The 26,547-nt window shown below is 43.3% G+C and overlaps 1 protein-coding gene across 1 annotated transcript in view; it reads right to left on the bottom strand.

Annotated features, from left to right (window-relative positions):
* Positions 1–205: 205 nt before the first annotated feature.
* The window catches only part of LOC119442414 (NADH dehydrogenase [ubiquinone] 1 alpha subcomplex subunit 10, mitochondrial-like), a 39,557-nt gene continuing 13,215 nt past the window's right edge, over positions 206–26,547 (bottom strand). The window contains 4 exon segments of the mRNA XM_037707287.2: positions 206–396; positions 14,526–14,640; positions 21,212–21,324; positions 26,029–26,083. Of these exon segments, the coding sequence (XP_037563215.1) occupies positions 265–396; positions 14,526–14,640; positions 21,212–21,324; positions 26,029–26,083 (415 nt within the window). The 3' untranslated portion in view covers positions 206–264.

The raw sequence follows: 26,547 nt of genomic DNA on the forward strand, positions 1-26,547 counted from the left end.
GCACTAGTCATGCAAGCCAATCGGGAATCAACACCATGGCTGCGATGCACAAAACTTCCTCAGGTCTGGTTGCTTGAAACTAAATTGTTTCTTGTCATCACGCACATCCATCACAGCATCCTAATTTCACCTGCTTGATTCTTGCATTTTGTTTTCACTAGAAATGTGTTGGCTCTCACTGAAGAAAAAAATATGTACACGAGAGTGGAGGCAATAACATTTATTTCTAGTATGTCATTGGTCATCTGTGTGAGCCTTGCAGGGTTAGTACTTGTTCAGGTACCACCTGTACCTCATCTGTTCCCACTTGCTGATGTTTTTCATCTTGAAGAGAAGTCCTCTGTCACCCAGATGCTTGTTGTAACCCTCTTGGAAGTATTTCCGTTTATCGTTGAACTGCATAAAAACAAAAATTCTTAAGGAAATGCAAAAAATATTTCGGAGGTATCGGGTGTTGTATTGTGGTAGCACTTATCAGGCGTTTCCATCCACACTTTTCCCATTCTTCAAAAGCTTTTGTCATTGTGCTTGCTTATAGGTTTTAAGCATAAGACTGCCAGATCTTATATTCAGGTCGCGTTTGAATTCAGGTCAGCTTTGACTGTAACCCGATGATGAGCCGTGGAATCATCCTATATTTAGACTTTGTGACAAATGTCAAGAGACAAAGTGTGAAGACTACAATGAGCACAAATGTAACCATCTCCCACACCACGCTACTGCTCTGCGACCATGCAGAGCAGCAACAGGCAGTCTGCTGCATTCCAAGGACCGGTCAGTGCAATGTGCCATTGTTCAGTAGCATTCCTGAGGCTTTGGGTGAAAATGTGTGCCGGTGATTTACATCCGCTGCAAGGGATCAGGGATCACTGCAGTGCTACAATCCACGAAAATCCTGAGCCCACAAAGAAATTTATTGACGTACTGACAGGAGCTTCAAAATGAGCAATCGAAGGCATAAGATTGGCTGACAGTAAGTATGACATTGCAGTTAAGATACTGACAGAGTGAGTTAGCTGACAAGAAGCTTGGACTAACTAACACATCAGCCAGCTCCTAGTGTTGCTGGTGAAAAAATGTGGAGAAGCTGCACCTGCTGCATGACACAGTGAGATTCCACATAAGTGTGCTAGAAGGCCTGCGCATACCGCTGGATTAGTATACTGCAGTGCTCAATTGCGTCCTCATGGGCTACTTGCCAGAGGACCTGGCAATTTTTGTACTAGCAGAAGAAAAACTAGGCAGCTGAGTCAATGACACCTGAAGCATGAACAAGCGAAAGACATTTTGTTGTTTCGCAAGTTCAAGTTTAAGTGACAGAGGAATGCAAGGGGGGGGGGGGGGGGGAAAGGTGATGAAAAGGAAAACTGTTGTCCACCTGACTTCATGAACCTTCCTCCACCTTGTGGGATTCTGTAGAACTGATGTGCCATATTCAGTGTCCCTGTGCTTCGAGTTTTAGATTAAGTTGCTAGCCTCCTGGTTAGCTCAGGTGGTAGTGCGAGTGCCTCGGAAAGGTGTTGGTCCCAGGTTCGATAAGGACGAATTTTTCTTTAACTGCAAAGCTTTCTTTCTAGGGAAACCTGTATAGGTTCCCTTCGTTACTCCGTGCGACAGTTGGGTGAATGACAATTTTCCTTTTTATGACTATCCTACTTGCTGTGTCTGTGTATGACCAAGGCAGCCTCTTACACAAGCACCACATGCCAGAGAAATGATCTCTCTATGGTCACTGAATGATATTGCTGAACCGGCAGAACCCATAAACATGTATGATGAAATGCCATCAATGCTGACTGGAGTGCATCACTTGCCCTGAAAGCAAGTGGATGTGTATGGCTGTGATTTTTATTCAACAAGCCTCAAGAAATTTGATATAATAGTGGTCAATGACCACTGAGGCTTCAAATGTAAGAGAGATAAGACGAAGTCGGGCAACTTGTAACTTATCAAAAGATTTGCACCAAATTTTTAGTAAGGTCAACTCTACCAAGTTTGCTGTGAAACATATACAAGTTTGGCATTTGAATCACAGAATTTGCTCTTCAACATGCAAGCTTTCCTGAACAATCAAAATGCTAAAGCAATAAAGGTGCATGAGGCTTGCACAGCCCATATGCCTGCCTTTGGCCACAGAGGTAGCTGCAATTTCCAACTTATCATTTGTGCTTTACGGATGAAACTATTTTCATTATTACTGAAGCACTCGAATTGGTGCGGGAAGCTCTCTCGGGGATTTTCGAATATTTCAATCTATCAAACAAACCTGAAGAGACCATCAATATTTGTCTCATTTACCCATTCGAATCTCAATTATGAAATTCACTACGTAACAAACTTTCTTCACTTTGTGATCTTAGTTTCTTTGAAAGCCATACACTTCTTTCTTGCAATTTAGCAAAGTATTCTGCTCTGCAGTTTCAATTTAGCAAAATCCATGCACATTGCATGCATGCATTGTGAGCCTCTCTGACAATAAAAATAGAGGGTCAACATTTCCAGACTATGGCTCGACATGATCATCACCCGACATCACTGTCAAGTGACCTTTCACGTGTAAACACTACGAGTGAGCAACAAAATATGCCAACTGTCTACAGGAGGACAGAATAAAGCTATCTGAACAACTTATATGCAGTGAACTTTTTGATAACATCCACCACCTCTTCTCCAGTGCGTTTCATTGGTGGCTGCAAGTACATGACAGCAAGTATCATATTGAATGTGTGCACGTTCCAACAATGTTCCAAACTGCTCCAACAATGTTTTTGAACTGCATTAATGTAAAGAAACGTAACGGCAGCCAAGCCTCTAATGGTTGGTGTGTGTTTCCTTTTCTAGCGCTGCCTGGCTGGGTGCATGACTGTCAGTGCATCTGAGAGCCTACGCAGCCCGCACGCTCATTATAATCGGCTGCATATGCAAAGAGGGGGCGTGCCAAGATGGTATGGCATCAGGTACGCGGTCTTCCTGCGTGTTTAGCACTGGAGGTTGTGGAATCTTGCGTTTTGGAGACAGGTTGAAGCGGGAGGGAGACGAAGCATTCGCCCCCACTGCCGGCGCTTTTCATGATGGCGTCGTTCCAATGCAGCCGACCCTATCAGCCATGGGGGCGGAGTGGACGCGAAAGTACAGTTGGCTTCGCTTCATACCTCCGATAAGATGCTATCGTCGACACAGTACAAAATCGCATCTTTCGTCACCGACTCTCAAATAAAAAAAATTATACTTTTTCTCATTCAGATTTGCCTTTTCCGATTGATCTAAGATCTAAAGAATTTTGCGGCCCCTTCCTTGTAGGAAAAGTCTAGGGGCAATTGCACTTGTTTGCATAAAAGCTAGATCTTTAATATAATTAAATTTCAATACATTGAAGTAAATTTCAGATTTTACTGACTTCGTTATATTGACGTTTATCTGTACCTATTAATACTTTTTAACAAGACACCGTTCTCAGGCACACTCCCTCAGGAATGGAAAACAGCTGAAATAATATCAGTTCATAAATCGGGAAGTAAAATCGAACTTTTGTTTTAACTACAAACCAATCTCATTAACATGCACAGTATGTAAACTATTAGAACACATTGTCTTAAAACACATAACCAAGCACCTTAGACAGGAAGAAATACTTACAGCATGTCAGCACAGTTTTCACAAACGTGTTTCCACAATCATACAGCCAACTGAGTTCACGACATATGGCTAAGTATTCATCTTCAGAAGCAGACAGACCTAATCTTCCTGCACTTTTCATGCTTTTGATTGCTTAACACATAAAGAACTAATTAAAAAACTCGTACTTACGTAACTTAGGAAAAGGCCCCATTCCTGACTAGATTAACATGTTCGCTGCGGCAACAATTTTTAAAGTATCGATTCATGTGCAGGATGATCCACCAGTGGGTCACTTGTAATATTTCTCTGGTGCATTGTGACCCATCTGTGAGTCACCAGGGAGTGGTGCTCCTTTGAAACTAACTCAAGCTGTGGAGGGATGGTGCTTCGGCTCATCAAATCAGAAGCAAGAATTTTTCCTCTCCTTTGATTTCTAGCAAGGACTTCATTGCGGACTGCAGGAATGCCCTGCACAGCCACAGAGGAGGAATAACAGTCGTGATACACCACTGACCCATGCCGCAGTGAACGTGTTAAAGACTGCATTACTAACTGCACCCAGTTTGTAAAAATAAATCAGCCTTGTTCCACTAAATCTAATGTGAGATCTTGGGTTCCATAAGGTAGCGTATGGCTCCAGTTTTATTTCTTCTATACAGTAAACAGCTGCCCTCTAATATTCTTGCTAACATTGGACTTTTTGCTGAGAAGTGTGTTTTGTATCAACTAATCAATTCTTATATTGATCATTTAGCCTTAAACAACGCATTAACATTGGTTGCAGACGGTGAAATGTATGGCAAATGACACTCAGCATTAAAATATATGCTACCTAATTACAAGAAAGAAGCACAGATCAGAATTTTAGTGCACTATAAATAGTACCACACTTAACCTGGTTAAAGAGTACAAGTACACCCGGCCACAAAAATTTACGGACCAGGGGATCTCCGAAAACGTTCAATTCCCGTGCAGCCTGTATGTAGCAGCAGCCAGTAAAACTGTATACAACAATGTTGTTAGCATATTCTAGTCAAAGCCCGAAATGAAAATACCAGGCTGCGTTGCCAGAGATACAGAGATTACAGAGATATTTAGCTTTTTCTCAGATTTCATGGTCCGTAATATTTTGTGGCTGGGTGTACACTGGCTTAACATTAACCCACGACTTTCCACGTGATCTTCATGTTCACGTTACCTCAACCGCACTGCAAAAGTTGTACCTTGTTTAAAAGTACAACTTTTGCAGTGCGGTGACATCAGACTAGTGCCACAATGTACAAAGTTACTAGCATATTATTACAATATCATCTAGAGATGCTCAAGAGACGAGCAGCCGCGAGAAAGACGATAAAGTGTGTCTGGGTTTTTGGCGCGAGCAAGGTGTTGGCCTGGCAGTTTGGTTCCTGTGTAAATATATTCTAAATAGCCTCTTTCGTGTGTGTCGTTCCACACGTAACATTCTGGTGGAGGATTGCGATCCCCGTCCTCGCCACGAACTCCGAAGTGGTCGCTACATCGAGCTTGTCACCATGCCTACCGGTGACGAGACCGCATCTGCAACGGCTTCGGCTCGTCCGCCTGCTCCAATCGTCACGGTTGCCCAACATCGCGACCCTGGTGTGTTCTCTGGCCTGGAGGGACAGGACGTTGACGAATGGATCAAGCTCTATGAATACGCCAGCGCTAATAACAGGTGGGACCCAACAATTATGCTCGCCAATGTCATCTTTTATCTCGGTGGCACCCCACGCGTGTGGCACCAAACGAATGAAGATGAGTTAACCAGTTGGGACAGTTTCAAAGAAAAGGTACGGGAACTGTTCGGCGACCCCATTGGGCGCAAGGTTGCCGCGAGAAAGGCTGTTGCGTCTCGTTTTCAGACATCTACGGAGCCCTACGTTTCATACATCCTCGACGTTTTGGCTCTATGCCGCTAAGCTGACGACACTATGTCTGAAGCAGATAAAGTGGCACATGTGCTAAAGGGCATCGCCGACGACGCTTTCAATTTGCTTGTTTTCGGCAACGTCTCGACTATCGACGCCATAAAAGCATGCTGTCGCCTTGAACAGGCTAAGAGCCGTCGTATCACACGGCTACCAAACACTGCTGCTACGTTGACATGTGAGGGTCAACCGCGTCAGACGACCACCTGTGACGACGTAACCCATATTGTTCGCCGCGAGCTCGAGGCCACCTGTTTGCCAGCCTTCTCTGCGCCGCCGCCCGCTCTGCCTGCAACCACGATTGCAATGATTCAGGCCGTCGTCCGACAGGAATTTGAGAACATTGGTCTGAACTCCGTGTGTTCAACGACTCAACGCAGCGTCCCCGGCAGTCCTTTTCTGCTCCATACCGCAACCCGTCCGAATGGTATACCCCTGATAACAAGCCGATCTGCTTACACTGCTATCGCATGGCCACGTCGCTCGTCATTGCCGCAACCGATGGCCACCACCTGCTCGGACGTACGCCGACGCTTATTCCCGTACCTTTCGACCTACAGTTCCCTATGCTACCCGCCATGAACCCGCTACCGCTGACGCCCCAGCTCCGAACCTTCGCTACAGCCGCTCGCCCTCACCTCGACGCCATCAGTCTCGTTCGCCCCAACACCGCCGCTTTTCTTCGCCGTCCATCGCCTCCCGGATCCAGCCGGAATACTAGCGACTGCAGCTTCTGGAGGTGAAGCTGCGTGGTCGACCCTGCCCTCAAATCCTCTGCTCACGTTGCCTACGAACCAAAACCTTCTTGGCGTTGACGTTGATGGCTATCCTGTCACTGCACTGATCGATACAGGGGCCCATATTCCAATTATGAGTGCTGCCTTCCGACGACGACTCGGAAAGCTCCTCACGGCAGCGTCTGCACGCGTCGTCCGCGTTGCGGATGTAGATACTGTCCCTATCGTCGGCCCGCCACACTCCTGTCCTCTTCACCGTACTTGCTCATTGCCCCCACGACCTAATTCTCTGCCTTGATTTTCTCTCTGCGCATTCTGCTCTTATTGACTGCTCCGCCAATACCCTTCGCCTTGAGTTGCCGATTCTCGCAGAACCTCCTGATGTACCCCAGTACCGCTTACGCCCAACCGGATTTATTCGCCTGCCACCAAAGTCATTAGCCTATATTGAACTGATGTCATCCCCACCTGTTCCTGATGGCGAGTGCCTCGTCACTCCTCTGCCCGACATTCCACTACAGTATGATGTCACCGTGCCTCACAGTGTTCTTACTATTACTGATAACTGCACTCGCATGCCTATCTTTAACTTTGGGTTGGCAAAGCAAATTCTCCCGCAAGGTATTTGCCTTGCCAATGTTGATTGTCTCGGCGACCATCAAGTGGCAGCTTTATCTACCGATGGTTCTTCCGAACATGGCGGGCCCCTCGCGCCAGCCTCGGGCGCCGATCCCAACATAAAGAAAATGGTTGCGGCAGACCTACCCTCTACACAGGGCGAAGACCTTTGTCAAGTGTTATCGTCGTACCGAGATATTTTCGACTTCGACGATCGCCCTTTAGGCCAGACGCTCGCGGTCAAGCATCGGATTCCTACTGGCGATGCTATGCCTATTCACCGACGACCATATCGAGTTTCTGCGTCGGAACGCCGTGTAATTCAAAATGAAGTAAACAAAATGCTAGATAAAGACATCATTGAGCCTTCTTCGAGTCCCTGGGCATCACCTGTGGTGTTGGTTAAGAAGAAGGACGGCACGTGGCGCTTCTGTGTAGACTACCGTCATTTGAACAAAATTACTAAGGACGTCTACCCGCTCCCACGTATTGACGACGCCCTTGACTGCCTTCATGGTTCCAGCTATTTCTCTTCTATTGATCTTCGCTCTGGCTACTTGCAGATTTCTGTTGACGATATGGACAGAGAAAAAACCGCGTTCATAACACCTGATGACCTATACCAATTTAAAGTAATGCCGTTTGGATTATGCAATGCCCCTGCCACCTTTGAGCATATGATGGACTCCTTGCTCCAGGGTTTTAAATGGTCCACATGTCTCTGTTACCTCGACGACGTCATCGTCTTCTCGCCAACGTTCGACACTCACCTTGAACGTCTAACAACTATACTTGATGTATTTCGAAAGGCGAAGCTGCAACTCAACTCATCCAAATGTCGTTCTGGCCGCCGCCAAATTACGGTTCTGGGCCATCTCATCGACGCTTCCGGAGTACAGCCTGATCCCGACAAAACTCGTGCTGTCCGAGATTTTCCGGTTCCGAAGACAGCCGCACATGTTCGCAGTTTTGTTGGGCTATGCTCGTACTTTCGTCGTTTTGTTCAAGATTTTGCGGCAATTGCTAGACCCCTCACTAATCTGTTGAAGAAAGGCGTACAATTTCCGTGGGGTACTTCAGAAGCCACTGCCTTCTCTTGTCTCGTCACTCTTCTTACCTCACCACCCATTCTCGCCCACTTCGACCCTGATGCCCCTACAGAATTGCGTACAGATGCCAGCGGTCATGGCGTAGGTGCCGTCTTAGCCCAGCGTAAGCGTGGCCAGGATCGCGTTATTGCTTATGCAAGCCGCCTCCTATGACCATCGGAGCGCAACTAATCCATTACGGGAAGGGAATGCCTTGCTGTAGTCTGGGCTGTTGCGAAGTTCCGGCCTTACCTTTACGGTCGTCCGTTCTCCGTCGTCACTGACCATCATGCCCTCTGCTGGCTCTCATCGCTAAAAGATCCTACAGGCCGGCTTGGTCGATGGGCTTTGAGGCTACAAGAGTTCTCATGTTCCGTGGTGTACAAGTCTGGCCACTTGCACCAAGACGCTGACAGCTTGTCGCGTTACCCTGTTGACGACTCTGACTCCTCCAATATTGACAGTGCTGCTTGCGTTTTCTCAGCATCCAAGCTCCTTAATTTCGCCGACGAGCAACGTCGTGATGCCTACATCAGAGCACTCATCGACCGTTTTGAACACGCTCCGGCCGATGCTACTCCACGACTCTTCGTCCTCCGCGACGGTACTCTATACTGTCGTAACCTTCATCCGGACGGCTCTGAGTTCCTACTTGTAGTACCTAAACACCTCCGCTCAACCGTTCTAGAAGAGCTTCACGACGCTCCAATGGCAGGACATCTTGGCGTATCTCGAACCTATGACCGAGTACGTCGCCTGTTTTTTCTGGCCTGGTCTTGCACGTTCCATACAGCGTTACGTTGCCGCTTGTGAGCTTTGCCAACGACGCAAGAAGCCTTCCCAGCTCCCTGCTGGTTACCTGCAGCCGCTCGATATCCCTGCCGAGCCCTTCCATCGTGTTGGCTTAGACCTTCTGGGCCCCTCTCCGGAAGCTACATCAGGAAACAAGTGGATTGCAGTCGCTGCGGACTACGCGACCCGCTACACCATAACACGCGCTCTTCCGTCCAGTTGCGCTACTGATGTTGCGGACTTCCTCCTACACGATATCCTTTTTATGCATGGTGCTCCATGTCAAATGCTCACCGACCGTGGCCGTACGTTTTTGTCCAAAGTCATTGACGACAACATGCGTGCCTGCTCAATACAGCATAAGATTACCACCTCCTACTACCCACAAACGAACGGCCTCACTGAACGTTTGAACCGCACCCTTACAGACATGCTATCGAAATATGTTCCAGCTGACCACCGTGACTGGCACCTGGCTCTACCTTACATTACCTTTGCATACAACTCTTCCCGTTTTGAGACTGGTGGCTTTTCCCCGTTTTACCTCCTGTATGGCCGAGAACTGACGCTACCACTAGACACTGTGCTTCCGTCCACTACAGCTTCAACTAGCGATTATGCCCATGATGCAATCGCCCGTGCTGACCATCAGAAGTACTGCAGATTGGGCAAGTTGGTGCATCGTATTCTTGACTTCCTTTAGCGCAGCTCAGTTTGAGTATGAAGGAAAAAAGGGGACAGGTGACAGGGTGAGCGCTAACTTCCAACTGATTTTATTTCATGACCCTATTGCGCATTATATAGCCCGCTCAAAGCACACGTGACATAGCAAAAAAATAAAAATAAATAAAGAACACAAAAATTAAAATAAGAAGCATGTGATTGCAGTTCACTGAACCTGTGTTGACAATCTAAGAAATTCACGTTCCTTGCTTGATAAAGCTAAGGAGGGTGTGCTTACGCACAGCTTTTCACATTTCAAAATGGCTTCAGCCTCAATAATCTCACGCGTCACTTGATTGTGGCTACGTCCTATGATGATGCATCTGTCAAGTAGTGGTTTGCAGCCGCAAGATTTGCAATGTATGGCAAGGAACCCTCTTGGTGAAATTTTGTTGTTAGCATTGTAATTATGCTCGCGCAAGCGATCGTTAATACACCTACCGGTCTGCCCAATGTACACACTGTTACACGACAAGGGAAACTTATATACAACTGCGCGAGTGCGCGACTGCACGAGCGCTGGTTGCAAAACAAGTGTGTTGCCATACATTCACAATGTTTCTCACAATTTAAAAAAAGATTGCACAAAGAGCGAACATCCGAGTTGTGTTCTCTGCTCCTGATAAACTGGATAGGCTTTGCAAACTTACTAACCCTAAGAAAGACGCGCTACCAGTGTGTGAAAAAAGACATGTTAACAAGTATGTTGATTGCACTCACGCAGTAGTATATAAGTTTCCCTTGTCGTGTAACAGTGTGTACATTGGGCAGACCGGTAGGTGTATTAACGATCGCTTGCGCGAGCATAATTACAATGCTAACAACAAAATTTCATCAAGCGGGTTCCTTGCCATACATTGCAAATCTTGCGGCTGCAAACCACTACTTGACAGATGCATCATCATAGGACGTAGCCACAATCAAGTGACGCGTGAGATTATTGAGGCTGAAGCCATTTTGAAATGTGAAAAGCTGTGCGTAAGCACACCCTCCTTAGCTTTATCAAGCAAGGAACGTGAATTTCTTAGATTGTCAACACAGGTTCAGTGAACTGCAATCACATGCTTCTTATTTAAATTTTTGTGTTCTTTAATTTTTTTTTTTGCTATGTCACGTGTGCTTTGAGCGGGCTATATAATGTGCAATAGGATCATGAAATAAAATCAGTTGGAAGTTAGCACTCACCCTGTCACCTGTCCCCTTTTTTCCTTCATACTCAAACTGAGCTGCGCTAAAGGAAGTCAAGAATGCGTGCTGACCATGCTCGCCAACTTGCGTGTGCTCGTCTGCAAGTGTCTAAAGACAAACAGAAGCAACGCTACGACCTCCGTCACCGTGATGTGCATTTTGCACCTGGCACCCTCGTGTTGTTGCTTTGGTTACCATTGCGTAAAGTTGGCCATTGTGAAAAACTGCTCTCCTGTTACACAGGCCCATATCGCGTGCTCCGCCAAGTGACCGATGTCACCTATGAAATCGTTCTAGCCACGCCCACTACAGTCGTCCGCTGTGACAACCAGTGATATTGTCCACGTCGCCCGACTCAAACCCTACACCTCTCCCAGCGCCTTGGATATTTAACAGCACCGTGACGGCGCTTTTGCCGCCGGGGGGGTAGTATTACGATATCATCTAGAGATGCTCAAGAGACGAGCCGCCATGAGAAAGACATCTGGGTTTTTGGCGTGAGCAAGGTGTCGGCCTGGCAGTTTGGTTCCTGTGTAAATATATTGTAAATAGCCTATTTCGTGTGTGTCTTTCCACATGTAACAATATAAAACATTTTCGAGATTGATCTTAGAATATGCCAATGTTTAGTTTTTTTCACCAAACAACTCATTAAGTAAACCAGAAGCTGTTCAAAGAAAGGCGCTAAAATGTATTTACAACAAATATAATATAACAAGCTCACCTACAGAATCGCTAGAACAAGCCGGTATTCCACTTAAAAAAATTAAGCAATGCTTGTGTGACTGAAGATCATTTACCAACTAATAGATAACCAGTTAGACAGACAGTTCCAAATGTATATCTATAGCACAGACACGACCCACCTGACATTCATATCAAACGAACTCTCATTTCATATGGAAAGTCATCAGTATTCCTTTTTTTTTTTCCTCCTTGAATGGCACATGAATAGAAACAGCTGGTTTCTGTTATTACAAAATGCCCAACATTACCTATATTTTTGTCATTAGTTTAAAAAGACTCACAATTATGACCTACCTGTCGCATTTTTATTTCCTGTGTACTTTATTGTATACATAATTTTTACTTGTACTACGAATACCTAAAATTAACCTTATAATTTATTCACACGTTATTCTGAAAGTTATTGCCACGTGTTACTTGCAGTTATTTCTGCTTACCATACGTTTAGCTATGCTTATTGTCTATTTATTTTGTGTAATCACATTTGTACAGATTGATCTGTCAGGTGTTAAGATTACCTATGTACAAGCCTTTTCTGTTATGATCCTCAATGGGATCGACAGCATCAATCAACAAACAAACAAACAAACAAACAAACAAACAAACAAACAAACAAACAAACAAACAAACAAACAAACAACAAATAAATAAATAAATAAACATGTGGAGTGGGGTTTGGTGGGTGGAGCTTGTACTGAATTGTTAGGCTGCCACTGACCAAAGTGCAAAGAAGCTACCGACAAGGGTGGCCATGCCTGTTGCTCGATTGCTTTCGAGTTCGATGGAGTTGTGCACAACTATTTGACAGAGTACTGACTCGGTGACCGTTGAAGCCGACATTGTAGTGGTGCCTAATTCACTGTTGACTCGATACGCTATCAGTTTGAATGCCTTTGAAATGCCTGAGTGACAAGTTGTACTTAATTACTGCTACACTACTACTTACTTACTTACTATAAAGTAAATTTAGGCTTGCCAGTCTTGCTTAGTTACTTATAAAACATTTCCATCAATTGTGTTTTTTTGCTTTGTTGGCATTAAACTATTGTAACACTATCAAAATAATCAGGTTTTATTCTCAAACCATTTATTTGTTCATTAATTAACTCATTTATTGATGCTTGAGTGATTGTTTCATCAGGGAACAGTCAGGGCTAGCTTTGCAGGCTTTGCGGGTGCCGTTTAGTCTGTATGTCTTGTCTGGTGCACATGTAACAGTTCGTAAAGTTTGCAGATGTCAAAAAAATTAAAAATAAATCAGTCATGTGAAGTAAGCTCTGTACTTGGACTTGAGTAGCAACTGTGATGCAGCTCTTCCTTAACATATCTTAATGTGCCAGGTAAAATAAGTGCACGTCACACTGTTGCACCAAAACCCTCACTGAGGCATAATGTGGTGAAGGACATCACTTGCAGTTGTGCAGCTTGGAAAATACTCTTAGAAGGTGACCAATGCTGACTTCAGTGGGGTAATATGCACAAAAGGAAGACAAGCACGAGCCTCATTTTTAGAGCCAAGTAGGAGTGAATGCTAAGTTAATATATTCAAGCAGCCTTAAATGGAGCAGCACCCACTCTGATCCTCAATCCATGTCGCGGATGAGAAGTGAAAACCAAAATTTAACCATAGCGTTTCATCAACAATGCTGGCCATCTCCTGGCCATCTTCCCTAAACTTCTTGCCAAATTCAGCAATTTTATAAAATGCATATTAAAACAATAGAACACAATGTTTTCTTTACTGGAAGTGAGCCATACATGCTAAAATAATAATAAATGTGCCTGTAGGAAATGTTGGCATCATGTGTGAAACTGACTGAGCCTGTACTCTTAGCCTTATAAAAAAAAAAAAAAAAAAAAAAAGCAGCGCAGGCTGCTGAAAAAAAGCAATAAGGAATAAACTAAGTTGTGAATTGTTTAAGTACAACGAGCAATAACATTGAATGCGCATATTGCATAGTAGCCACATTTAGGGGCACGCTCTTTGTGTGAAAGTGTTCACTTATTTTCGAGTGCTTTTAGATGAGACAGGCAACTTGACTGGTCTTGTTTTGCAAGTGCGATTTGCTTGATGGCTCAGATTCGTATAGTCACTTCGATTAACACTACAGTCAACGATCGATTTTTTGGACATGCCTGATAATTCGGACACCTTTGCGGTACCGCCACGTACCCTATAGAGCCAGTGTGTAAGGACGTCCAAAATTTCGAACGCTGAAACTTTTCGCCGTCTGATTTTTCGGATGTTTGTTCAAAACTGCATTGATTGAAGCCACCAACGCCACCATTCTGATTATCTCGCAGCCTGGAACCTCCGCTTTTGCACACCGATCCACTGGCAGGCATAGACATCATTTGGCGCTGTCGTTAGGCCTAGCTGCTTCGACGTTCGCTATCAACTTCCTGCTGTTTGGTGCCATGTTTTTCATTGAAGATTCGCCACTGTTGACAATGGCGCCACCTCTGCCTTCGTCATCCTTGCCGATGGTGTTGAAGCAGAAAGCACGGCAGGTGTCTAAAGTGTTGCATAATGCCGGTTCCCAAAAGTCAGCTTCGCCTCAATGCAGCAGTGCTACGCGGTCAAACATACGCAATGTATTGCGGTGAAGTATACCAAGAATGCAAAGGGGCCACTGTTACGGGACAAAGTGTGCTCCTCAAGAATACACGCGTGCAGCCACCGTCTTCTGCTACAGTACGAGCACCGAGATGCCTAATAAGTGTACTGGCCGGCCTTTAAAGCTATTTCAGATGTGGCTGTGGCAATTTGAGCCCTTGAAAGCAGTTAAAGGTATGCATTGTTTTTTTTTTTTTTTTTTTCAGACTGCCTGATTTTAAGACATTCTAGCAGTCTCTTGGGAGTCCGAAAAATTGGACCTTGACAGTATATGCATTGCTTTGCAATGGTGCAAGTGGGTACTTCTTTCGACACATTGCTGACTAACCCCTACGAAGCACAGAGCCCTTTACGGCCATTTTGTAAATACTGAAGTGCCAGAAGACAACGGCCCGAAAGAGGCCGAACTCTCCATACCGAATTTCAAGGCATGGCATACTTTCGTTACCTTTTCTATGATGTCCAGCATCTGTTCGGTATCTTCTCCACTCATGGCAAGCTCCGGAGCATCAAAGTAGTCCAAATCGAGGCTGTTCAAGACTTCTTCTTTTTCAGTTGTTAGCCTGCGAACAAGAGTTACAAAAAAAAAATAACAAATAACAAAGAATGACACATCTCACTGCAATGCACTTTATACCCCGTTTTATACATAGCAAGCAACCAAAATGTAGTAAGTCACATATGAAAGATAAAGGTATGCATCATGTCACTCAAGTAACATGTAACATCAAGTGTCGTACATCTATGTCATGAAATATGATGTAATTATTACATGAAAGGTGGCACAGATCTGACCCTGCTTGCCACTGAATGAGCCCAGTGACACAGTTATGCGAGCAGCAGCCACAGCGCAGTGCTTGCACTTGCGACCGAAACATACAGCATCACATACTGGAAACACCAAAGTGCAGAAATACAATTTCACATAAAATTATATCCACAAGCGGTAAATTAAATATACAAAATAGTTATTTCACAGATAGTGTCGCACATCAAAAACAACTGCACTACGAAACACGTGGTGTGGAGACTACACGACTAGCATAGCTTAGGCAGCATTGCTTACTAAGTATGAGACAGAGTATAGTGTGGTGCCTTACATGCGTCACATAGCGTGCTGACTCAAGCATCAGACTGCATGCGGGCTGTCACTTTAGCTGGAACGAAACGCTACAAGCTCAAACTACCTAACAGAACAAAATCTCAGTAAATGGAAATCAGTGAAATGGCATTGCTGCTTATTGCAAGAAAAAACATTTATAAATCAGAAGCAAAATTTTCACGGAACAGAGGATGTTGCAACACTTTAATAAGCAGAACTGGCAGTGCAAATACTAAAGAACCTAGATGTAAAATTATTCGCGAAAAAAAAAAAAAGCTAGACGTGCAGGATAGAAACAATGTGGAAAAATAAAAGAAAATAGTAGGGGTGTGCAAATATTCAAAAATTTTGAGCACCGTTAGATCTTATACTTTTAATATTCGTAATCAATGCAGAAACTAGGTACTACTACTAAAGAATTTTCGAATATCCGGCAGGAAATATTCAAAACAAATCTAATATATTGCTGGCTGTAAAGGAGCACACACCACTTTTTGCGTTTGCTTCCATCTGATTTGAGAATAGTAAGTGCTTGATTATGTGCTGAATTTTGTGATGATTTCATGCTGCTGGCGGAATATAGTGCATAAGGCGCACTCAATGTTTAAGCATTACGGGAAAGCCAACCTCTCAGTAGCAATGGGCACAGGTTTGCGAACAGTGAGGGTACACAACGAGAGAGGATGGGAGCGATTGCGCAATGTAATCCAACTGCAATAAGAATGCTCTTGCTGGGAGTATAGGTCCAGTGGGCTGATCCTCAATGGTGATGCCCGTGTAAGCAGCCTCACCAAGCAAACATGCCAGCTTGCCGCCTTTCACAGCTCAGCTGAGTGTTCAGATGCCTTTTACATTTCAGGATATAGCGACAACTGATCCTGTTCCGCGATATGTGCCTGAGCAGGACCCAGAACTTACAGTACAGATCTTGCAGCGATGGGCATTACCATGATGCTTGAGCACATCACAGTAGGCTTAAAGGTACTGTTTCTAATGGGTACAGATGCATTACAAATGCTTACTTGGAGTTATAACCAAATCAATTTTTTTTAATGCTATCGCAGGTGCCCTCTCCCTTCTTCCCGCCTTGCATTATATTTGTGGTTGCGTTAAATTTTTGCAAATGAAGTACTTGGACAACAGTGATTTGGCAGATGTGTCGCACTGAAGGAAAAGAACGGAAGGGGGCTTGCTGCCACAAACTGTGCCGCAGAAGTCCTACTTGCATGTGGCACAAAACATAGAGAAGAGAAAATATACTGTTCTTGCAGTTATATTCCAAGCAACAGTCATAGCAACATAACTTCATTTCAGTTCAGTGTGAGTGCAGATTATACCTTGCTCATTTGTTGTTACTTTTGCACTGCTACCCCAAACCCTGAGCTTGTTGCTTGACAGCAAGCGCTATGACTGATGATTGGGGGCAAGGCACGCCCCACTCTGCCATAGCCTTCGCAGTGCAAGACATTGAAGAAAGAACGAGAGCACAAGGGAGGCAATGTTTGATTGCCAATAACTCAACTTTCGCTCAACACATTGAAGTACTTTTTGCGGCAAAATATTTTTGAAATAGCCTATTTTACCTTCAAATGTCCTTCTCCATTTCGATAAAAAGTGGTTCAGGGCCTCTTTGAATTGTTTTTCCATGTCAGAACTGACAGCAATGCATACCACTCATACACTGTTCGTGGAAAAAAAAAAAAACATTTGAAAACAGCCTTCTAGCAATTAAACCTGCAAATTAAACATTTATATTTCTGTCATGTACTATGACTGCAATCAATTTTTAGTTCAAATCTACCATGCATTAAAGGGGCCCTGAACCACTTTTTATCGAAGTGGAGAAAGACATTTGAGATGAAAATAGGCTATTTCAAAAATACTTTGCCGCAAAAAGTACTTCAATGCGTTCAGCAGAAGCGGAGTTATTGGCAATCAAACACAGTCTCAGCTGGGCCGCGATTTTGTAGCGATGCCTTATGACCACGGTCTAAGATATATACTCTTTAGGTGGGGACACTTCTCGGCTTGCTTGCTAGACGCGATCGACCAGATAAAGTAGCAAGGGCGCGCGTCTATCGGGGCGGTGACGGCAGCGGATACCTATCGGCGGAACGACGCAACTTAAATTAGAACGCAGGCGAGCGTTTGCGCCGACAAGGAACGCACGCATGCCCTCTCCCCGGTGACCTACTTTCACACGTCACTCAATCATTTCAGATTTCCCGCGAACCGCCGGTTTCTATAACAACGGGAGATTAAACCAATAAAAAGTTTTCTGCGTTAAAGTTGCGTCGTACTGCCGATAGGTATCCGCTGCCGTCACCGGGCCGATCAGCGCGCGCATTTGCTACTTTATCTGGTCGATCGAGTCTGGCGAGTGTCCTCACCTAAAGAGTATATATCTTACACCGTGCTTATGACTTATTCTGTACTAGTCTTGTCATCCACCGCTCACGGCCAGCTGATCCCGATGATAACACGTGCGGACCATCGCTCTGACCACTGACAAAGCGTGATAAGTGCGAAAAGGCATTATTACCCGGAAAGGCATCGCTACAAAATACCGGCCCTGTGCTCCCCCTTCCTTCTTCAATGCCTTGCACTGCGAAGGCTACGGCGGGGCCACAACGCTCCGCTTTCAAAATGTCAACGTGGTGCGCAGTTCAAATTTACGATTTGGTGCCGACACCGTGCTAAATGTAAGCCAAACGCGGCTGTCCTCAGAGAGCTGCAGTGCGCTTAGCCAGTGGACTCATGGCGGCACTCCGCGGCGGCCACAATATAACCAACCGCAGTGACGAATAGCACCCGCATATTGGAATGTGCTTTATTACGCAATAAAGCACAAAGAAGAGAGTGAGGATCATGGCTCTGTCGAAACGAGGGCGTTTGAGAGAAAGGTGACTTCGCAGTCCACTTGCGAGCTCCACGCACCGCGTACGACAGCAAAACTTGGCTGAGATGTTCACAGCAGCGTATGCTACTCGTGGATTATGTTATTTCACAATGCCCGAGGGGTGGTTCAGGGCCCCTTTAAATTATACAAAAATGTTATTCGTATTACTTCTCTTCTAGTTGACAGGCTTCACAATTCTGAATGGTTTTATACAATTATGATGCATATTCTTTATCAGAGAAATTATATTTGAAATGTAAATATTTTCTCTGGATACTCTTTAGATGATCAACAAGCATCTGCGAGAGTGTGTCATAAACAATATTCACAGACTGAAGTACTGGTCAAGTTCACAATTTGTATGCCACAAGTGTAATTTATGGGAGACTCTTGCTGTAATAATGATTAATAATGTGCTCCGTCCAGCTCAGGTTACAAGTGATTGTGAAAACTACATATTCAATTTCCCAGACTGTTCGCAAAACCCATTGAGTCAACAAAATAATGAAATGTAATTAGATCTTTCTTCAAAGTAATTGTCATCTGAACTCATACCATATCCATTTAAACTCATCTGCCATTCCTGGCACCATGATGATATCAATTGAAGGGTGCTGTTTAATTGCAGTACCTAATCATCTCTTCGGGCAAAGAAAGCCATCCTTAGCCCTTCATAGATGAGTGTTGCTTGCAGGCAACAAACCACAAAAATATTTTTTCTTGCAGAGTTCTGGTTTTGAGTATGGAGCTTTTGGCTAAATATCTTGGGTGTACATCGAATGTAGGCAGCAAGCGACATTTGTTGGGTTAGAGCAGGAACAAAGGAAGAAGTTTGGTGCGACTTCCTTTCTTTGGAAAGCATGGTCAGAGGAGGAAGACCGAAGCAAAATCCCCTACTGCAGTGGTATCACGCAAGTGTTGTAGAGTGAAATGCAATGTACACCTCTCCTTCACATCCGACGAAAACTCTCTGTACAAGTTCTACATGAGGCCATAGATCGCTTGGGGCAAAGCTTGCTTTTGGTGCTCTGTCTGCTGTTGCCTACAGGCAACCAATCTATTGCTGAAGACGTTTCCGCAACATATATATATTTTTTTCGTTGAGCATTCGTATTCTCAATTATTTTTGCGAGATCTCGATGAAAAATAAGAATTTTCTTCAGGCATGCATATGTCTTGTCCTCAAGGGGTTAAAAAGCAGCAGCGAGGACTCAAGAAATCAAGAATTGACACTTTTTTTTTTTTTGCATTGCAATAATTGTTGCAAAATAAATTTTGTGAATGCTATGCAAAAGCACCTTGTCATTTTCTCTTGTTTTTTGTAAAAAATATAGTAGCTACATTCACTTTCGGATGCTTGAAGTGCCCCTCACGAGGCCCCATTGCAAATTTTGGTTATACACTGGAAGTTGCATGCCACTGCTTAGGGAATGTATTAGCGTAAGAACTTTTAAAATTGGTTCATTATTACAGGAGATAGAAGAAACTTAAATATCGTGTTGCCATGCTTCCAGGAGGTGAACTTCACTGCCAATATAGACACTCTCCCCCTTCACTTCGAATAGCGTCCACAAGTGACATTCCTTCCCCGCCTTTTCCTATACTGGAGCTGAGGGACTGCGTTATGTCATGAGCCCCGCCTCCTTTTATTTCCTTCTCATCCTTCCTTTGCTATGCGGCGCACTTCAAGTGACGGTACTGCGTGTTCTGCATTTGACGTTTTACCGAAGTCGCATGCCATAGTCAGTGACACTGCAGGCAGTGGCCCCTTAAGTAGAGGTAATTGTGTGTGTGTGACCTTGACAACCTGGCTGGAAGTGGAGCTCCTCGAAAAAAAGGGAGCACAGGCTTGTGTTGGAAATTTCAACCATTTTTTTGCGCCGTGCAGCTGTCTGATACATTGCAGACACGACTGCCACTGCATGATCTACGCACCACCTTGTGTGTTTGCAATGCTCAAACCTGGTGAGGGGCCCTTTAACATTATTGAGAAAGGCATCAAGGGGATGTATGACGTATAGTGCTGCACCCCAGCACATATTTACAACTAAGTAAAATACTGTTAAAGGGAACATATTTCTCTGTTTTCTTAAAGTTCGGGTTCCATTTTACAAAATTCTACTTACTTTAAAACTGACCTTTATGCATAATGAATAACCAGCTCATCCAGCCTACCCTCACCTCCAGTATTAAAAAAAATGATATTAAAGTTGTTTAAGTCATAGGACAGCTTTGCATAACGTGTACAATTCAATTGTCAACTGATCTCAGTTACCATATTTATATGAATATAATTATAAATGTAACACAACTTCTTCTTAAAAGCTCAGAAAAGAATAAAAAAGTAAAGAAAGTTATTACTGTACCATACACTACAATGCTAATTATCAACAGTAGCTGCCCATTAAAAGGCACTAACAACCATAATGTGAATTGAAATGATGGCAGCACAGATGAACACAGATCAAACCTCTCATTGATGAAAATTAGTGTTACTTTATCCAATAAACAAGAAATTTTATCTTAAGGTCAGAACAACGAGATTTTGCATCCTATTATTTCCCATTTATTGTATTTGTCATACAATGTTTTTATGTTTTGTGTAGCCACTGTCTGCACCAATCCCCTCATAGCCACTTTGGGTTTGAAGATAAATATATTAGCATAGGAGCTATTGCAGTAGCCTGCTGCACATCGTTGATGACTACACCATCTTATAGAAGCTGCTGTCACCGATTCTGAAGGTGCATGCGTCATGACGTCATGATACAGTGACAGCCATTCCAGTGATCGCTGTGGCTGTCACACGGCAGCACAGCCAGAATAAACTGACATAGGTAGCACTCTTGTTTTTACTGTTTCATGAGCAACACCATCATGCATAGCCTTTTTGTTACACGATGCCAGCAAATTTCACTCTGTGTTCTGACATCACAATAATGTCAATGATGCCAAGTCTGGGTCATACGGGCCATTGCGAGACAACATTGGTATCAAATTAAAATATTTTAAGAGTGTTTCCCAACCTGCCTACTTTTGAAGTGCCACCTTTTTACATGCGAGAGACATGTGGTAGAGTTTCTACTACAACTTTGAAAAAAATGCATCAGTGCTCCTTTGAAGCGGGGCTTACCGATAACGATAATCATCCCAAATGTCCTCTTTCTTCTTCCAGTCGGCCAGCATGGGTCCATACGGGTCGTCCAGGTAACCCTCAAAGTCAATGTGCTCAATGTCGTCGAGCACCTGAAGAGCATGGGCAAGCCTCAGTTAGGCTTGCACTAGTGATGGAAATTTTCGCTAAAGCCAAATGAGAAACAAGTGTCTTGGGGAAGTCAGCACGAACCAAAACAACAGAAGACAACGAACCAAGGAACAACTAAGTCAGAATAAAGGTTCACACCTAGCTTAGTGTTTTAGCTAAATAGGAGAGGCCTTGATTTGTATTCAAACAATGTGAGAAGCAAAGTTGGCCATAGACATTTCAGTATGCTCTTGAAATTTTTACACCAAATCGCAGATGACATTCCATTACACTATGTCGCACAAATTTTAGCAAGTGTGAAATAATAATAATAAAAAAAAGATAACTTCCTTGCAAGTTGTGCCTGCGGCTAGAAAAATGGCACTACATTACGGTGCTGGCATGATATATTAGTGCAGATGGTTGATCACATGCCTCTTAAGGGGGGATGCAGGACTAAAATCGAGATTTTCGCCAGAAAAACGTATTTTAGAGTTTTGTTTATTTTGGATTCCGTGACGTATAAAAAAAGCTCATCACCAAGTTCGGTTGCAATCTGCACCGTAGAAAAGAAGAAAATAAATCATCTTCTCGTGACAGTGGCGCTCACTCGCCATCAAGTGTGCCCAAGACAAGGCCACATAGCGGGCAAGAAACCGAACACGAAGTGAATGCCGCGTTGAAAGTTTGTTTTTCACGCGTTTTAATCATGGGAGACCTTCCACCGAGAGTACAGCAAACCGCAAAGTAAAAACTAAAAAGAAAGGCATAATTCTGGCTGCGGCAGCCTTGTCTGGGAGCGCAGACAAGGGCGCTGGGCTACTCTAAAGATGAAAAAAAAAAAAAGCAAGGACTTGAAATTGCTGCAGAGCAGGTTTGAACTGAAGAGGAGGGTCCAACATATGGAGCAGGGCACCTTGAGTAATTATTTTTGGTCTTAAAAGAAAATAACATGTTCTGAAATGTTTGAGCTCATTTCAGTTTGCACTTTTTGGCCGATCAAAACCTTTAGGAAAACGATCACTTCCAAATTGTTTCACCAAAACCTGCTTTCAATGTATTTTCTGGGCTGAAATGTTGTCAGGAACAAGTTAAGGTACCTTTTATATGTCTAAATCTTTATTAACACAAGAAATTATTACATATCTGACATAAAATGACTAAAGAAAACAATTGAACTTAGCCTCAAAACGCTGACATTGTTACAGAAATGTAATGAAAAACATGCAACTGGCCTTATCCTGCATTATAGCCCCTCTAGAAGGTATTTGACAAAAACAATCAGTGCGTCTTCATTACTTCTGAAATGATAGCATTCCTAGGATGACATGCCTAATTGGTCTGTATTAGAGCCATAACTTCTTTTTTATTTGATCTGTATTAATGAAATTTAGAATATATGCTTAAAACAAGATACATAAATCTATAAAATTTCATAAATATTTGTGCAACAGTTGAAAAGTTAATTTTCAGCACCACATTCACCCTCATCTTATTTAGTGTAATATCACATGACACAATAATTTTTAAAGATAGTGTTCAGAAACAATAATAGGCTCTCTAAATATACTGAGTGTTGCATAATTTAGAGCACTTACAGCTAAACCACTGGCCGATTTAGTGTTTCACGGTGGGTTCAGTGAAAAATTCCATTTGCAAGCATTACTTAGCTGTTACTAGTAAAGCTAAAGTGCATGTCGCTTGTAGTGACGCCACTCAAATAACGTCAATTTTACAGCAACGGAATACTAGTGGAGTCGACAGTTGCCTCTGTGTTGGACAAAAGTGGAACTTATCTTTCCTCGTGGCGGTGACATATGGCACCACTATTCTGTCGCAGTTAAACTGCCACTTCTTGAGCATTTTCACCGCAGACGTGCACTTCAGCATTTATTGTGGATGAAACAGGCAAGCAATGCTTTTAAACGTGGTATTCAACTGAACCCACTGCAAAATGCTTTATCTGCATGAAATTTGAGAGGAAATCGGCCAGTTGTTTAGCAGGATCAGAGATGTGCACCTGGTATTGTTAAAAAATGCAACACTCAGTAGAAAACAGGTATAATGCAAAACAATGCCTGCCTTCATAGTGACAAAGAAAAAAACAATGGGAGGGGGGGAAGGGTCAGAGAGGAATGTGTTGAGGTGGAGATGCATAGACTGGTAATCATAGTTTATCCACAAAAGAAATCATTCACATCATTAAAAGAATCCAGTGAGCTTGCCTTTATTCTCAACATAAATTTAATTCATTTATACAAAGAAACTTTAATGTTCTTAGTGAACTACTGAAAGAAGAATAAAAAAGGAAGTGCCAACTTGTAAAGGGTTCATGTCTTTGGGGATTGACTTAACAGAAATGTGGGGCAGAGACATAAATGACACAACAACCTATGCATAAATGACACAACAACCAAAAATGCTTTTGGCTAATTTGAACTCCTTGGTTCCTCAGAGCCGAGCTACTGGGCAGAATAAAACTATCAGGCTTGAGTAGACAAAGCATGTTCGCTTTATGGTCAGGCTTCCAAGTGTGTTGAAAAGGACCATTGTGAGATGACGCTACAGACCCGGTAACGTGCATGGTGGTCATGCATTTGCCGACTTTGACAGCCTGAATGCGAACTCGCAGGTACTTTCCTTAACTTCTCTTTCACAAAGTATCCGCTCATTTCCTGCCTGCAGGTGTTTTCTTTTAGGGTTGCGCTGGAGGCATCTTGTCTTGAGTACTGGTGATTTTGCTCTGGTTTCTATTTCAGACAAGTTTGGGTGATTCAATCTTTTGAAAATTCAAGGCAGTATGGTAAATCAGTATTGCGGAAGCCCGCAACGTGGAAGAAGGTTGTTGAAAGAGAGATATTGTCATCCACCCGACTATATGGCGAAGCTACAAAGGAAACCCATGTGGGTTTCTCAGAAAAAGAAAGTAGGTGTCCGGTTCCATCCCCTGGATCAGGACGAATTCTTCTTAAACTGTGAAGCTTTCTTTCCAAGAAATCTCTATGGGTTTCCTTTGCAGCTTCGTACTACAGTTGGGTAATCGTACTACAGTTGGGTAACCGTACTACAGTTGGGCTCTTCAAGGCAATATTCGTTAGAAAGCCAATGTGGGTACATTATAGTGAGAATCAGAGTTGTGCAGCTAATGTAATAAAAATTTAGGAATTTAACATCCCAAAGTAACACATGGGCTATGAGAGACCCTATGGTGGGGGCTCCGGATTAACTTCGACCATTTGGGCTTCTTTAATGTGCACCTAAACCTAACCACACGAGCGTTGAATGCAGCAGCAGCGGCCAGAAATTGAACCTAGCAGGTAAGGCAACGAGCAGTACAGATATAACTGCTGTTATACACTAACAGAATAAGTGCAAAGGGAAGAGAAACAGAATCAAAGGTGGCAAAGCATTATATAGAGAGATGAGATTAAGGAATTTTCAGGCAGAGGATGAGTTCAGATGACGCAAGAAAGATGTAAGGGGAGATCTCTGGTACAGGCCTTGAATTTGGAAAGGGCATTAATCAGCAGCTACTGATGAAGATTTTAAATTAAACTATGTAAGTTATGTGGTAAATAAAGGTTTGAATAATTGCCAGTTGACTGTGCATGGGCCACATTGTTGTCTAATGACTTTTTAACCATACATCCGGAATTTTTACAAGGGTGCTGCTCCTAGGCATACAGAAAACAGCTATACGATTCATATAATAAGTGTCATGATCCTGATGGTTTCTCAGTCATTTGTATCCCTACCATACAGGCGTGTGTACACAGTGGACTACATACGAACAGAACTTGGTCATACAACACTTTAAAATATATAGGGCTAAGTGCACCATCTTTTTTGTACACTTTCAATAGGGGCAGATTTGCGATTCCACAGTTAAGTGCCTAGTAGTTCAGCCAAAAAAATACTGCCACAAAAACACTGCCTGCCAGCTTAACTGCATGAAACCAGCTATATTTATGTTTCTGACCAGATACTTTAGTTGAAAGAAAGCTCTGCTTCTTGAAAGCCAACTCCAATGTTAATTTAAATGAAAAGCAGTAGTTTTGGATATATACTCAGTAGATAGAACTCACCTTGGGTGCAATAGACCTTGTTTGTGTATAGATGTCAGAATTCATCTCACCGCGATTTGAGAAAATACAGATATATTCTTTGCATAATTCACTACAAGTAGAATGTGCTTCCCACATAGGTGTCTAAAGAGTTCCAGACACCTGCATGTTACTACCATCTTCTCTAGCAACATGGGCAAACACAATGTATATGAAAGATGCAATTTTCTTGAAAGTAGTTGCACCAACTGCTTCACTAGAAATTTGAGTATCAATTCTGCAAGGTGAAACAAGCCTGCTGATATTGTTTTGGAAAGAATGCTGATATTATTTGATTACACATATTGAATAAATTCAAAAGGTACACAGAAAATATTTTGCGCCTGTGTTTATAATTAGGGTGTTAAAAGAGTACAAAAATCAGGCCTCCAGTAAAAGCAAAGAAAACTTACCGCTAAGTTCAGATTATGTTTTGTGCGACATTAATCCTTAGCTTTATTGAATACCTGTAGAACATTCTCCTCTTCCTTCATGAAAAAGTAGCATTATATTAAATAGATAATCTAGGAAGCACTAGGCTTGTCTTATAGCCCACCATTAGCTTTCAGAATAAACAAGTCACCGTAGTGCGACAGTTCTCACCATTTCAGTGTCTCCGAAGTGTGACCAGTCATACATCAGCAGTTCAGTTTCCTTCCTGTTGTTAAACAAGCATAAGAAGTAGGTCTATTAAAACCTAGACAGCATTTGAAGAATGCGTATAAGTGTTTCTACATTTTTATACACAGAGGATGAAAGATCTGGTTCAACCCATGCAAGTTTTACAGTGGAAACAGAAAAAGATTAGCACAAGTCGCTGGCCACTGCAGTGGCAAACTTGCAGATACTTGGGGCTGCTACGTAGGCATAGGCAGGTAGTGAAGGTGCTGTACTCTTCACATGTTTGCAGCACGGAGGAGGCCGGCAGTAGGTAATAAGCAACAGCATTCGAGCGATTATAGATTATCTATCATGAGCTTTCCGTCATGCATTTATATGTTGGCCATTCATTAACTTTTCTCGAGCTGCAACTGCCTATCAAACTACCCTTGTGTATGAGGTACAGGAATGGCCCTGCGCTCTAGCTATCAGTGAGTTGCCAGCTGCAGCGCTGGGCACCAC

The sequence above is a fragment of the Dermacentor silvarum genome, chromosome 2, assembly GCF_013339745.2.
Source record: "Dermacentor silvarum isolate Dsil-2018 chromosome 2, BIME_Dsil_1.4, whole genome shotgun sequence".
Taxonomy (NCBI): domain Eukaryota; kingdom Metazoa; phylum Arthropoda; class Arachnida; order Ixodida; family Ixodidae; genus Dermacentor; species Dermacentor silvarum.